The sequence below is a fragment of the Barbus barbus genome (genome assembly GCF_936440315.1).
Source record: "Barbus barbus genome assembly, chromosome: 30".
Classification (NCBI taxonomy): Eukaryota; Metazoa; Chordata; class Actinopteri; order Cypriniformes; family Cyprinidae; genus Barbus; species Barbus barbus.
Genome location: NC_136758.1, coordinates 8,918,581 through 8,935,016, shown reverse-complemented (window position 1 = coordinate 8,935,016; position 16,436 = coordinate 8,918,581). Strand labels below are relative to the sequence as shown.

Genomic DNA, 16,436 nt, shown 5'->3' with positions numbered 1-16,436 from the left:
AAAAAAAAATATATTAAAAAAAAAAAAAAAAAAAGGCTGTGAATGATGATAGCATAGCTACACATACGTACTGTCATGTGTTATCTGTGTTACTGACAGGCCGGGAAAAAAAAAAAAAAAAAAAAAAAACTTTACATTTGAGTTTATTTTGATTTAAGTTCAGTGCATTCATCCAGGTGAAACTTGGATGAAACTAGGTACAGGCCAAAGGCAGGTGCACTGCATATGTTATGACAAGCTGACAACATAGCCTGCAAAGTTGGACTATGCTGGTTAATAACACACATATAAGTTAATTTACTTTTAACAGACCACAAATATAGCTGAGAACACAGCTCTAACAAAAGCCGTCTTTTTAAAGTGATAAGGGAAAGAAAAATACATGGCCAGATAAAAGTAACATTTCAATTTCTTGGAGGCAGATGAAATGAGAAGTCTCTTTAGGTGCAGCAGCACATTACACTCTTTCCAGTTCCTGTGGCTGCATTGCTGCATATGCATGGATTATATGAGGAATGTCATAAACTGAAAGCTATCTTTCAATGAGCAACCGATGGCTTATGCATGTGTGATACAGACTTTCTTCTAAAGACATTAGCCTACACAATAACACTGTGCAGCTTTGAAAGTTAGCCAACTAAGCAAGCAAGAATTGGGATAGCTATCGGTTAAAAACCACTAAGCTTCTAATTATAAAGGCCAAGATGGTGAAATTATAGTAAATAAATATTTTGTTTAACGGCCAATAACTATAATAGTCATTTATAGTTGTTGGCCATTAAACAGATGCATTTTGGTAGGGACAAAAAAAATCTTCCTGCGGTAGTATTTTTCAGTATATAGATGTTTGTTTGTTTGTTTTTTGTTGTTGTTGTTTTTTTGATAGTTTATCATCATATTTTATTATACTTAAACTAGAGGCTTAAATCAATATTTTTTTTTTTTTAGCATTATTTTGGGCATTTGTGCGTCTGATTATTTTTGTCCACTAGGTGTCACACATGAGTTTGTTTTCAGGGACATAAGCTTCAGTTCTTAACAGAAATAGTTCTAAATTTCATCATTTCATATATATATGTTAGAAGGTATCTGAGAAGTTGCACTTTCATATTTATACAGGTGCTGGACATAAAATTAGAATATCATGAAAAAGTTGATTTATTTCAGTAATACCATTCAAAAAGTGAAACTTGTATATTAGATTCATTCATTACACACAGACTGATATATTTCAAATGTTTATTTCCTTTAATTTTGATGATTATAACTGACAACTAATGAAAGTCCCAAATTCAGTATCTCAGAAAATTAGAATATCATTTAAGACCAATGCAAAAAAAAATATTTTTATAAATGTTGGCCAACTGAAAAGTATGAACATGAAAAGTATGAGCATGTACAGCACATATTTAGTTGGGGCTCCTTGGGCCTGGATTACTGCAGCAATGCGGCGTGGCATGGAGTCGATCAGTCTGTGGCACTGCTCAGGTGTTATGAGAGCCCATGTTGCTCTGATAGTGGCCTTCAGCTCTTCTGAATTGTTGGGTCTGGCGTATTGCATCTTCCTCTTCACAATACCCCATAGGTTTTCTATGGGGTTAAGGTCAGGCGAGTTTGCTGGCCAATCAAGAACAGGGAGACCATGGTCCTTAAACCAGGTACTGGTAGCTTTGGCAGTGTGTGCAGGTGCCAAGTCCTGTTGGAAAATGAAATCTGCATCTCCATAAAGTTGGTCAGCAGAAGGAAGCATGAAGTGCTCTAAAACTTCCTGGTAGACGGCTGCGTTGACCTTGGACCTCAGAAAACACAGTGAACCAACACCAGCAGATGACATGGCACCCCAACCATCAATGACTATGGAAACTTTACACTGGACCTCAAGCAACGTGGATTATGTGCCTCTCCTCTCTTCCTCCAGACTCTGGGACCTTGATTTCCAAAGGAAATGCAAAATTTACTTTCATCAGAGAACATAACTTTGGACCACTCAGCAACAGTCCAGTCAAGACGCTTCTGACGCTGTCTCTTGTTCAAGAGTGGCTTGACACAAGGAATGCGACAGCTGAAACCCATGTCTTGCATACGTCTCTGCATGGTGGTTCTTGAAGCACTGACTCCAGCTGCAGTCCACTCTTTGTGAATCTACCCCACATTTTTGAATGGGTTTTTTTTCACAATCCTCTCCAGGGTGCGGTTATCCCTATTGCTTGTACACTTTTTTCTACCACATCTTGTCCTTCCCTTTGCCCCTCTATTAATGCGCTTGGACACAGAACTCTGTGAACAGCCAGCCTCTTTAGCAATGACCTTTTGTGTCTTGCCCTCCTTGTGCAAGGTGTCAATGGTCGTCTTTCACAATGGTCATCTCTTTCACAAGTTGTACGGTTACATTTTGAAGTGATTTTACATAGAGTTTTCACTGGGGCAGATTAAGTAACTTACATTTAAGGATGAACCAGAACCATATTATAGAGCAGGGGTACCCAATTCTGCACTTGTAATCGTACCTTTCTGAAAAGTTCAGCTCCAGTCCTAATTAAACACACCTAAAGCAATTAAGCTCTTCAGGAACACTTGATAATTACAATCAGGTGGAGCAGGGTCAGACATGTGTTGTATAGTCCACACCAGCTAATTCAAGTCAGAGTTCAGGCCAAATCTGAAAAGGTTGAGTCAGACTCTCAGAGAAAGTCATATATGAGTCTGAGTCAAGTTATAGATCTGAAGAGCAAGAGTGTCCAATTCTGCTCCCGGAGGGTCAACATCCTGCTGAGTTTAGTTCCAACCAGCTCCAAAACACTTGCCTGGAAGATTCTAGTGAGTCTGAAGATCTCGATTATGCTGGGTACACGCCATAAGATAATTGGGCTGATTTCTCACCTTCCGACAATCCTAGGTAATGTCCCGATTATCTTGGTGGTTCTTAAGATTATTTTATCAGATTTTTCTGTGGTGTGAGGTGTGTTAAGAGTGACTGAATCTGCTCGGAAGAGGCATTCCCGATCGCGAATCGCAAATATTCAACATGTTGAATATTTATGATCAGAAATCTTGACGTGTGGGTGGAACCCCGAAGACACCACACACTATTGGAGCAAAACAGTTAAATCTAGGATTTTTTGTCCTCATGTTTGTGGTCTCTCACATTTTGAAGATCTAATAAGATTTTAAAATCTTTTAGTGTGTACTCCACATTAGCTGATTCAGATGTGTTTGTGTTAATGCTGATGTTGAACATAACGTTTTTTTATCAACATCTTTGATGTTAATGCTGTTATGTATTGAAGCCAGTGCTTGAAGTGGAAAAAAAAAAAACACTGCCCAGCAAGGTTGCCAGGTTTTCACAACAAGAACCCATTTGCAACTCAAAACTAGCAGAATCGTGATTCGGGGATGGCCCCTACAAAAATCGCTTTCCGGGGGGTAAAATACATGTTTTTTGGCAGGGTTACCCTGGTAAAATTCGCATTCCATGGGCTAAATGTAAAACAATAGGTGGTTTTGGCGCGTTACCTCATAAACACAGTCTTAAATCAGTTATAAACAGTGTTGGGGGTAACACATTACATGTGACACGAGTTACTTTTTTCAAGTAACTAGTAAAGTAACGCATTACTTTTTAATTTACAAGAAAATATCTGAGTTATTTTTTCAAAAATATTTTTTCCCATTTATTGACTGACAGTGTGAACATGCTGTTACTGTAGTTCTAGACTAAATGTGAATGTGCAATAATTCATCCCACTCGCAAAAAAACTGATTTAGTATTCATCAACATGAATGAAATTCAAACTCAAAATATGACGCAAACCTGCAATAATTAAATATGTTAAACAACACAAATGTATCTAATCCCATTTTATTAATCAGTGTCTTTGCTGCTGACCTTTGATGATCCAGTTCAATCATACTAAGAAGCAAAAATGACTTTAGATAAACTAACAATTGTGATTCATTGTTTTTTTTATTGCTGAAGAGTGTTGAACCTTCTTCTCATGTGTTCTTCTATACAGACGTGAATTTACTTTTCCTTCAGCCTGAGGTTTATTCATTACACTTTTTGGTGTGAAAAGGCTTTTACATTTGCTATAATTAGAACTTCTTGTATTAAAAACAATCAAGCCCTTATATTTAAAAAGTAACGCAAAAGTAAAAATGCATTACTTTCCATAAAAAGTAGCTATGTAATTAGTTACTTTTTTAGGGAGTAACGCAATATTGTAATGCATTACTTTTAAAAGAAACTTTCCCCAACACTGGTTATAAAATCCTAAATGACCGTGAAGAGTTGGGAGAAAATTGGATATGTGTCACATCATGGTGCATCAGGTTTTATTAAAGAAACAGCGCTGCTTTTAAAAGTGAAACCTGCTGCAGTCTGTGATTGATGTAAATCAAAGAACTAAAGAAAAAGAGAAATCACTTACTGCTCTGCTTGCTGATTAACTTTTGTAGCTTGAATAAAGAATAATCAATATAGCTTATGCATACAATTTAACATAAACAATACAATTTACTTCTTTATTAATAATAGGCTATTAAAAAGATGCCATTAAACACATTTAAAATAAACCATCTTTATGTTGTTTCTATATTAATTTGGAAGTTCAGTGTGAAAATGAGACAACACAAAGATATTAATATGCATTTAGTAACTTTTTTTAATTACAGTAAAAATATAAAATGTAAAAAAATTAATTGAATGGCAGACAGCACTAATAATGTTAACCTTTTATAGATGCTACTGTTGGTAATATTAGTTAATTTTACTGCTGAATATGCATTTAAATTTAATTTCCAATTTTAAAGGCCCTCCCCCAGAAAAAGATCAGCGACCCCACCCCCTTGGCCCCCTTCAAATGTTCAATTCGATAATCCGGCCCTGAAATTAAGTTAATTGAATAGCCCTGGACTAGAACACCAGAGACTTGTGGGTGGGGACGTTTGACTTGAACCAGTAAGCTTCAGAAAATGTAGTTAATTGTAAGACCTGTATTGCTCTTACGCAGGAATGTTCTCCATACGCCGCACGCTTGTTTGATGCTGAAGACCCGTACACTCCAGTGCGGCAACTACCAGGACTGTGCTTCGCTTACTGCTCAGAATTTCACAGCAAGTGTCATTCTGTGGTCAAGTACCTAACCAACAGCCGGACCCTGCTGGAGACGTGCGAGAAAGACCGCTCGCATTTCTGCAACCTCATTAACCTCGCTGACCAGGACTACTGCTACCCCAACGTCTTGAGGAACAATGACTTGTACAGTAGTCTGGGCAAGGTGGTGGAGGACACCAAAGGCTGCCTGCAGTTGTGCTTGACAGAAGTGGCCAATGGGCTGAGGAACCCTGTGCTGATGGTCCACAGTGGAGATGATACCCACCGCATGTTCGTGGCAGAGCAGATTGGCTTCGTATGGGTGTATCTGAAAGACGGCAGCCGCTTGGAGCAGCCCTTCCTGGATATTAGCGGGGAGGTGTTGACCACACAGTGGCTAGGAGATGAAAGAGGTTTCCTGGGTCTTGCCTTCCATCCTAAGTACAGGAACAATGGGCGCTTCTTCATCTACTACTCCATTTTGATAAACGGCAAGCTGGAGAAGATTCGCATCAGCGAGATGACGGTCTCGGCTCATGACATGAACATGGCAGACCCCCACTCAGAGAGGTTAATAGGTTTGATCTGTGTTGTTGTTCACGTGCTGTCAAAATATACGTTAAAGAAACAGTTCACTTAAGAATGAAAAACATCTTATTTTCACACCCCAAGTTGTTCCATATGCGCACGCTGTTATTTTTTCTGTGAAAAATATTCTTTATGCAATCTTAAAAATTGCATAATTTAATTGTCAACGTGTCGGTCAAGTCCCAAAAAAGCTTTAACAGTAGAAACACACTGCATGATTTTCAGCTGTCCCAGACAAAAGATTGGCATCGTGAGACAATCGTGACGATTTCTGTGATCGTCGCTCCCAATCTGTGGTTTTGTGTCGTACAGTGAGAGAGGTTCAAAGATTGCTGTTGTCACGGTCTTGTGACCAAAGACATCCAACGATAATTTTCTGATAGTGTCAGAAATTCAGCAGGATCTTTGCACAGTGTGTTTGCTGCTACAACCCACATTTACTGACCAGCCAATAAAAATGCAACATGAAATCAACGCGGCATGGCGCTAAAACATAAAAATGCTTACCTCAAGCTCTTATCCCTTCATCTTTTGCTTTCAGCCCACATAAAAACTACAACTTCCAAAGTGTGATTCATCATGCTCTTTTTGTTTTCAAACTAGTGCATGCTGATGACGTTTTATTCTTCCATAGTAACATACAACTCAATAGGTGCCATCATGGTAGAGTCTACATGCATGTCTCTATGCAAGTTTATTAGATCCATGTCGCACCGTGTGATCTGCAATGATCTTGATTGCTAAAAGCATGCAGTGTAGAAGGTTATAAAGCAGGACATTATCAAACCTCATTGGTTCTTTCGAGTCTCATGACTAAATGTTATTGAACTCTATACTCACACCATAGTCGATTTCAGAGAAAACTGACTGTTCTTAACACAAAGCCATCATTTCATTTCAGAACATTTTGGTTATTGTGGTACAGACTTTGTAATGGTGCTTTTATGGCTTTGAATGGTAGGCTATTTTATATATGTGTTTCCTCCTCAATTTCTTAAATGTTGTAAACAAATATGTATCTACAGAGTTCTTCTTGAGATTGAGGAGCCTGCAGCAAACCATAATGGTGGGCAGCTTCTGTTTGGTCTAGACGGATATCTGTACATCTTTACAGGGGATGGTGGAAAAGCAGGAGACCCTTTTGGAAAATATGGAAATTCCCAAAACAGGTAAGGACAGTTTTTAAACCGTCAAAACTTAAAACATTTCAAAATAATTGGTGTAGAATTAAAAGTATGAGTGTCACAAATCGTGCATAATGCTTTGATAAAACTCCAATAACTCCTTTTTAGACACTTTATCTAAAAGTTTTACCTGCTATGCAAATATGTTTCAGATCAGCAGTGTTAGGAAAAGTGCTTCGGATTGATGTGGATGGTAGCAGTATAGATGCAAAGCCCTATAAGATTCCTCCAGACAATCCATTTAAGAGAGAAAGTGGCGGACAGCGTACAACTGGTTAAGGCCTGAAATATGCTAATATGGGACAGTCCGCCACGGTTGTGGGTTGGGCCAGAGCAGTATGATATCATAGAAAACATCTCAGGTTACTTAATGTAACCTTGGTTCTCTGAAAGGAGGGAACAGGACATTGTGTAAAACGCTAGGGGAAATCCCTTTCTCTGAACCTTCCTGAAGACACATTGAATCGCGCTATTGCACGTTTGAGCGCCTATACCTGACTGGCGTGGCGGGGTCCGCCGCTATAAAGGCAGTGCCGAGCGCCATATTACCTCAGAATCTTTCGACTGAGCAAGAGCTACTTATGAACCTGAGGTGTTTTTTACATGCCGACTTACACAATGTCTCCTTCCATCCTTTCAGGGAACCATGAAACGGAGACGTTCCCTTTCAAGCTGGTCTCTTGACAATTGCATAAAACGCTAGGGGACTGTGTAAAATCCCCACTGTGTAAAAACAAAAAAGTGGCATCCCTGAACCCAGCCAGGTTAACATGGGGAAACACCACACAGGCACGGGTGCAATGCACCGCTAGGTCTGGTACCGGACCTAGTTGAAAAACCCAGACATGCACCTGGAAAGTTGCCAAGATGTTGCCATCAGCACTGCCAGTTGAGCGGTGCTGGACTATGCGCATATGAGGTGGTAATAATGAAGCAACAACTGAATTGGTGCATACAGTATTTGACCAGCTTACATAAGCGAGACATAGATGTTTTGTAAATGAGGATGCAGTAATACATCGGTGCATGCAACATAAACCTGGCCTTATAGCAGGACACACATATATTACACATCCATTGTAGCATCGCAAAGCGAAGTAAACACACAGGCATAACAGTAGCGTATCCAGCTAACAACTGGAGCACATGAAGATTACTGAACAAAGCAAAAAAACAGGAAACTGTGCAATGAGCGCCTCAGCCGCACATAAAGTCACTGCTAGTACAAACAACGGCACAGCATACCAACGGAAATAACCTAGGTGAAGCATGCGCTGGAGAGGGGCATGGCCATGAACAGTCATCCAGTGTCTGCTCAGCCACTTCCCCTTGCACAGACAGAACATGTGAGGCACAAGAGTGAATCTCTGTTATAAATCCTAGCAAATGTGCGTAAAGACTATCCCGCCACCAAACAAATGTCCTGTATAGATATACCTTTAGACCAGGCCCATGATGACGCCAAACTCCTTGTGGAGTGGGCTCTAACACCTACTGGGCAGTCGACTTCTCTGGAGGCATAAGACAAGCAAATAGCTTTCACTATCCATTGCAACAGTCTCTGCTTCAAGACTGGATGGCCTTTTTTAGTGCCTGCAAAGCAGATAAACAACTGCTTGGTCACACGAAACTGGCTGGTTGTCTACATAAGACCACAATGTCCAAATAGCTAGGACACAGAGCATGCCTATGGGGCTCCTCTCCGGTAGCTGGATCGGGAAAGCAACCTGCAGTCTCACAACCTGGGCTCAAAATGGCGCTGAGAGCACTTTGGGTATATATCTAAGCGTAAGCATTACCATACAGTTGCCCCAGCCCAAACTGTATATAAGCGCTGTTGACAAAGAAGGCTTTTAAATTCCCCACAGGTGGCGTCTTGAATGAAAGTGCTCTCAGCTCTTTTGACTCAGTCGGCCGCATATACGGAAGCATATAGTGCACAAACAGGGCATAGTGCATGCTTTTTATATTTTACATCAGAGATCATATCGGGATAAACAATGCTTAAAGCATTATGAGTTGAGCTCTGAACGGTGTTGAGAACACTTTTAGATAGGTAAGACATGTCTAGGCATAAGCTTAACCACACGGACATCCACCCCAACTTGAAAAAAGCGGCGTCAGTCGAAGGGCTCATAAACTCATTTCCTTACATCAGTGCAAGTAACAGCACCATCTTAAATAAATTACTAGGAAATAATCAGCAACAAAATAACAAATTATCAAATTACAAAAGAAAATCATGAGGAACAGAGGTAAGGTCTTAAGGTAGATGTGTGTGTGTGTGTGACCCACGAGATCCACTTTCCTGCAGAGTTTAGCTGTAACCCTAATCAAACACACCTGAGCATGCTAATCAATATCTTCAGGATCTTTAGAAAATCACAGGTAAGTGAGTCTGATCAGGGTTGGAGCTAAACTGCAGCGCATTGGCCCTCCAGGGCAAGATTTGAGGAACCCTGCTTTAAATGAATAGGATAGATCAAATAGAAATCCATCCTACAATATCCTGTTTCACTCTGAAATATGTTACATTAAAAGTTAAATGGGTTGCAAAAAAGTTTTGACTTTAAGGACTGTTCCGGGTTCAAATCAAGTTTGTTGCATGCTTATGGAGTAAGAGTTGTCAGAAGCTTACTGAAGGTGACGTCACAGTCATGTGTCCATGGCGTAGTTCGTTTATAGCCTACATTTAGATTTTTACTTCTGACGATTGTATTTTTGTGAAATGTATCATGATGAACAAAACATGTGAGAATCACAAACTTTTGTCGGCCACAGTGCTTATTCTCTGCAATAATCTATTCGATTTTTGCTGATGATACCAGAGTGATGATAACGTTCAGGTTGGCCTACAAAACATGTCATGAGGAGTCTAGTGCTCTACTAACACAGACAATAGTTTTGACTGGTCATTTTATCTGGCAGAGTCAAATATCATACATGCAGATAGTTATGGTAATTGTGTAACCAAGTGTTTCTGAAAGGGTTAAAAAAATCACTGCTTTGTTTGTTTTTATAAACTGTTGGGAGAATCAAAATTATTTCCTCTGGTAAATGTTACAGATTCTACAAAAACTTGGATCATATTCCTTATTAAACCTTTTACAGTCATTGTGAGAAAATGTATCCCTTTTCAAAGTTTCACTGGCATTTGACATGGACAAAAATAAATCAGTGATTTTTTTTTTTTCCTGTTGTTTTTATTGTTATTCTACTCGGCAAATAGTCATTTCTGCCCTGTTTCCTTTGGTAAGGACAAAAATAGAAACATAAATGTACATTCTGTCCTGCCTCCACTGACCTGCTGGTCAAAGATATTTTTTACCTTTCACGTGGATGAAGATGCCAAACGAAAAAAAATCTAGAAGGAAAAGCAACAGATGCCGCCACCATGGGGGGGCAATACAGGCATTTGTTGTAATGGCGTTCCTTCTGTCACTGTGTCATGCAGGTTTAATAGCTAAAGGCAAAGTCTTGGACACAAAGCGCTTTCTCCTTGGCAGGATGTGAAGATGGCACACACTCCTGTGTGGGCCAAACATAGCCTGAGCAGCAAGGCCTCTCTGAATCATGGGGGATACACAGGACACGATGTCCAGATCAGTGCTGAGAGCACTTGGAGAGTCCGTATGCGATAACTGCTGTTTTTCCTAGAGCTCTAGTTCAGACCAAGGTCATATTTATACTTTATCTTCAAAGGAATTTTATGTGCTAAACATCAAGAGTAATTAAATACCTCAGGTTCAAGAGTCTAATAAACTTTCCGTGCCGAGATGTTGACTTTGATATCACCGTTACATAGACAACTCTGTCCTAGTTTTGAAAAACAAAGTCATCTGCTGCCAATCCGAATATCGTTTTATCACTCCACGTGACCTCCATCAAGTTAATGAACTTCAGGAGCTTTCAAAAGGTCAGATTATTCCCTTAACACACTGTACAGAGCTGGGCAGAAAGCAGGAGTCATGTCGGTATGCCATCTGGATCAACAAATAAATGATAGGTGTTTAATTTTGCTGGTTACACTTAAGTCTAGCACAGCGTATTATAGGAGACTCATTACAGTAATGGAGTGGCAGTCTGGCAATAATATCAGATCATAGTATACTGAATATAAAGTCTCAGATGTGGTTTTCTCAGCATCGCAACGTGAAAACTATTGATCCAACAGGGTTGTGCAAATTGCAGAAGTGAAGAATTGGCTCCTTTTTTAAGGAGTTGAATTGGCCACACCCACAGGAAGAGGAATTTATTTAATTACAATTTAAAGAATTTATTCCCCAAAGGGACATGTTCATGGAAAAAAAATTGAGATGAGAGGTTAAAATTATAATCAAATGCTTTGTGTTCACTCAGAACTTTTGCGTTCCGCTCAGAAACGTTGTTCTCTCTCAAAGGAATTAAAATATAGTTTTTCTCCTATCGAATATTATTTCCATCATCAGTTTAGAGAGTGCATGCAAAAATTTGTGAATGAACAGAAATGCATTGCAATATCATTTTTTTCCTCCATCTCATATTTTTTCCACACCATGAAATTGTGTTCTTCCACCCTCAATTTTATTTATTAAAATAAAATATCTATTGTGAGTCTGTCTGTTTGTATAAATGTGCAATGCAATTATGCATTCAGTTTGCTATCTCAATTCCAATTCAACTCAAATTCAAAAACTGAATTGAAATTTTAAATGTGTTCTTAGTCCAATTCTGAATAGCACAAAACCCTGCAATGCAAAGCCAAAAATGAAGAAAGTCACACTTCTTATACCATAAACATTTCATCTGAACAAAATAAAACACTGCAGATCAGACATTTTTGGTCAAACTTTGTAAAAAACTACTGTCTATTGCACCATATCAAGGTGTAAATGACCTATTTGAAGTAGAAGACCATTTTAATTCTCATAATAATCATCAAAGTGTTGAATGAGTATAGATGTGTTTGTGTTAAAAGAGTCCTAGTGGAGCTCGTTCATCAGTCCACCTCAATCTTGGGTGGTCCGTTCAAGCATCTTTATGTGAATGCTATGAAAATAACTCATGTGACTCATTAAAGATCTACAGTGACTGTGTAAGAAAGTGAGGTGATTCAGACAGAGCTGCGTCTCTTGGAGAAGAACCTAAACGGTGAGATGTTTCTCAGGTCAGCAGACACAGTGCTAATGGCTGAGCAGCGTTGAGGGTTACAAACGCAGCCCGTGGGGCCGGGTTGGAAGAAGTGGTGGGGCGATACGTCTCCTTGCTCCATTAGCGCATCGGTGAAGGACATATCCTGCGGGAGGATCACCATTTTCTCTCGGCTTTTGTACCACAGGCAGGAGCACACCGTCTGGAAGTGGAGCACCTCAGCGTAGACACTCTTCAGCCCTCGCCTTTTATCTCGCCCCACGGCGGCTGGGCTCGGAGGGTCCGGACACCGTGAAACCGGACCTTTTGGTTTATCTTTGGAGAGCAGCGCCCTCTGCTCTGCATCTCTTCTCTCATCCTCGGTGTTCATCGTCATGAACCGTAGCACCACTAGATTGAGGAAAGCACCAATTACCGTGAGGCCCATCAGGATATAGACAAAACTGAAGGCCACGTAATGAGGGTTGTTCTGGAGAGCGCTGTCCTTCTGTAGGGCTACATAGTCCCCGAAACCGATAGTGGTGAGGGTGATGAAACAGTAGTAGAAGGCATGGAAAAAGGTCCAACCTTCATAGTGGGAGAAGGCAGCTGCTCCTATGCACAAGGTGCTGACGCAGGAAAAGAAGCCAATGATCACCATGTTGGCCATGGAGACTTCCGGCCGCCGCAGGCCCATGCATTTCTTGGCTTTGTGCAACAGGAAGCGGACAAAGGTGTTGATGCGTTCGCCCAGGCTCTGAAACATCACCAGGGTGAGGGGGATGCCCAGAAGCGCATACCCCATGCAGAACGCTTTCCCAGCATCCGTACTGGGGGCGGCATGGCCATAACCTTGGGAAGAAGAGCAGGACAAGATAAGTGTTTCCAAAAAAACCCAATGTTTTCATAGATGACTTGATGTGATGTTGTATGCTTAGATGTCTGCAGACCTTAACCCCTTCAGACCCTGCATCAATTGGAATGGTTTAAACCAGGAGTGCCCAATCATATTCCTGGAGATCTGCCTTCCTTCAAAGTTCAGCTCCAACCCTAATCAAATGCACCTACACCAGCTAAGAAAGCTTTTCAGAAACACTTGGGCTGAATCCGAAATCACAACAACACTTTGTATAATAAATGGATGCTTGGGTGAATGATTCAGCTGCAGGCACCATCTTCTGGCAAAATGCAACAATTTATTCGCCATACTCTTACAGTGCATTATGGGTATTCTAGCCATTGAGTGTACATCAGTTGTACGCTCGTTAATGCTGTGCATTGTGGGATTGAATGAGTACACTTGATAATGTCCACTAAGGTTTCAGAAACCACTAAAAATGGCTGTCCCTTCAAAGAGTGCCCTATTTAAGGGTATAGGGGGTGATTTTGGACACAGCCTTGGGCTATGACCGAGAGCTTAAGCTGCTGATTTGTTGCCTCGCTGTCCTATCCAGCAATGACCTTGCAAGCAGTATTTGTGCACAAAGGTACCTCGCAAAACTGATTTCGGAGGCAGCTTAATAGTGATCTACAACAAGATAGAGAGAGCTTTGGTGATAACTAAGCAAATATTTAATTACTACAATACTAATTTCTTGCTAGAAATAACATCAAAAGTGTAAAAGCTGGTCAAAAACATACATTCACACACAATCTGACCACCAACTGCTACTTTCAGACACTTTATTATTTTAGTTCTGCTGTCACGAAAGCAAATGCACAGGATTGTGGGATATTAAAGACCCCGAAGGATACATCTATGCTGCCTTCAAAAATTGACCAGATGAAGGCATCTCATGAGGCAGGAAGTGAAGCTGACATTGGATTCGGATGTGCCTTGGGATGCATCCTTCGAAGGCAGCATTTTTCAGCTTTTGGATGCAGCCAGTGAAGCATCATTGGATTCAGATATGCCTTGCCTTCATACCTCTGTTTGCTGCCTGCGTAGGCAGCATTATTCAGCTTTCGGACACAGCCTTGATAATTACAGACAAGTTTGTTGAAGCAGGGTTGACACTGACTTCTGCAGGAAGGTATATCTCCAGAAATGGCATTGGACATCCCTGTTTAAATCAATAAAAATTTATATTTTTAATAATATGAGTAATGCCTGCCTGGCCAGCTAGACAGGAAAGCTCCTATTTTACCTTTTATATGCTAATTTATGCTCATGCTAATCACATCAAGTTTCACCTATTATATAATCTTGATAGTATCAAGTGATAAATTAATTTGAAGATCTTTCAGACTTGTAGAACACTGTATAGTCAAGACCATACCTTCGGTTCCGCTCAGCGTGAGATTTACTGGCATAATTCAGCTGTGCATAAAATAACATTTTAATAAGATAAACAAGCCTTTCAATAACTACACAATTTGTTATTGGCCAGAATCATCAAACTATTCATCAGATACACAGCCCCCACGCTTATTTGTACTAAATGTTCTTTAAAATCCTGTAAACATTATTACCATTCATTGCACTTAGCCATCCCAATTTTGTTATGATGATGCTGTAAACTCCCCAATGAGGGCAGACTAATACGGCATTAGCCTGCATGGAGATTTGTTGAAGCTATGCGCATAGCTGTCAGTATTGGGATACCAAATAGACTCACAGATCAAGCTTTCAACAAGCAAATTAGGACAATGAAGTTATTAAATTATTTAAGAATAATCTACTGTTATGTAGCTAAAACATTTCAGAATCGCTATTCTATTATCCGGACAAAGGCAATGATAATTCTCAACCAATGTTCTGTTGTGTGTGATTATACTTTTTTACGTACACGCACATATAAATGAATAATAATCATAATTACAAAATGAAAATTGCAATCTAAAAATGGTAACATCAAAATTAACTGGTTCATTCAAGTCAAAAATATTAATTCATTACATTTTTTCATGAAGGATGGTTGAAGATATGCTCTCAGCAGAAAAAAAAACCTTTCTTTCAAACGGTACAAATTTTTACTTTATTTACTCCTTAAGAGTGCATATTAATACCTAAATGGTGCATATTAGTATACTATAAATTGTGCATATATTATTAGTACCTTTTAAAAGGGTACAGACCTAGTGACAGCTTTTGCACCTTTTTTTCATCTGACTGGATCAAATTATGTTGTGTTGTATATAATCACTTCCCACAAGTGTTTCTGAGCTCTTAAAAGGTCTTTGAGAAATACAGTTATATAGCAATGCAATATCGTTGTCTCCAGCTCGTGAAAGCACAGAGAGAAAACATACATTAGCATTTTGTAGGGTGCTCTTCTAAAAATAACCCATGCATGACCATTTTTGAATGAATCCACCGGAAGCAGTGACCGAAATCACCATGAACAGTAACACAGGATTAAGCTCTTCAGTGATGACTGTTTGGAGCCTTCTTCTTCAGATTTATCGCATCCTAGCCTAATCTCGCTTCATTTTATATCTTAAGCAATCTTACTGAACATATTTCACCAAGATTGAATTCGAATCTGATTGAATTGCATTTTTATTTTATACACAAAGCACTTAACTGTTAACTTTTCCGTGAAAATACAGTGTTTATAGGGATTTTGGTGACTGTGTATAGTACATAGGCTATTTTAGAGTTATATTAATAAACTCAACTTTTTCACCAGTTGTTTTCTAAGCTGATAATAACACAGATGATGGAAAACCAAACGATGCCTTTAAGTTAATCGAAATCGTCCCTCGGTAAATAATAACAATGTCGCCCACAAGAACACAAAACAGCATCAGTAAAACATAAGACACTTAAATTATGCTATAATCTAAAAAAAAAACTTTTCAAAACCTAAAGTTAATTGTATTAGGCTAAGAAATAAAACATAATTCGATTCACCAATTAAATGAATCAGTTAGAGCTGAAAAGTTACCTATGGTCGTTATCACAGTGATGGCGAAATAAAAAGAGCCGGCGAACATCCACTGGACTCCGGCTTTGTGAGGCTTCAGAAGCAACACGACCTTTTCAATCTGATCAAAGTCAAGCCTGGTGAGATTATATTTACGCATAAGTACAACTTTTCGATGGTCGAGTTTGCTCTTCTGGCTTTTCTCTTGCTTTGACTCGAGAGCGTCGAAGACTCCCGCTCCGATGAGTAAATAGGACAAAGTGCAGATAATTAAGGCGAGTGTCCGCACGTTTTGTCTCTTCATCTTCTCATAGTCGCCTCAAAATATCCCTCAGTTTTCAAAGCTCCGGTCCGGCATAGGAACTTTCCTGATTCATGGCTTGTCATAGCTCCCTTGCACCCCTTGGCAACAAGAATCCAGCTGAGGGTCTCCTGAAAATCTGCCACAAGTACCGCTATTAAAAGAAGTCGTGTTTAGTGGAGCTGTCCCTTCAGCACCACCCCCGGAGACTCACACGCGCTCCTTATATGGGCATATGTTCCTTCCAGTTAGCGAGTCCACTGGTGAACAGGTTTATACTGTCACGCATCATA

At 39.7% G+C, this 16,436-nt stretch overlaps 2 protein-coding genes across 2 annotated transcripts; one reads left to right on the top strand and one right to left on the bottom strand.

Moving 5' to 3' along the window:
* Positions 1 to 2,697: 2,697 nt before the first annotated feature.
* On the top strand, positions 2,698 to 8,387 carry LOC306850044 (HHIP-like protein 2; the record flags this gene model as incomplete). Its single annotated transcript, XM_079385452.1, has 5 exons — positions 2,698 to 2,817; positions 5,010 to 5,662; positions 6,706 to 6,849; positions 7,017 to 7,129; positions 8,248 to 8,387. The coding sequence occupies 5 exons, from the start codon at positions 2,698 to 2,700 to the stop codon at positions 8,385 to 8,387; spliced, it is 1,170 nt and encodes a 389-aa protein (XP_079241578.1).
* A 2,462-nt stretch (positions 8,388 to 10,849) lies between these two features.
* On the bottom strand, positions 10,850 to 16,289 carry kcnk3b (potassium channel, subfamily K, member 3b). Its single transcript, XM_079385414.1, has 2 exons — positions 15,864 to 16,289; positions 10,850 to 12,825 (listed from the first exon to the last, which is right to left on the bottom strand). Exons 1-2 carry the CDS (start codon positions 16,144 to 16,146, stop codon positions 11,957 to 11,959), a joined length of 1,152 nt encoding a protein of 383 aa, XP_079241540.1. The 5' UTR covers positions 16,147 to 16,289; the 3' UTR covers positions 10,850 to 11,956.
* Between the last annotated feature and the right edge of the window lie 147 nt (positions 16,290 to 16,436).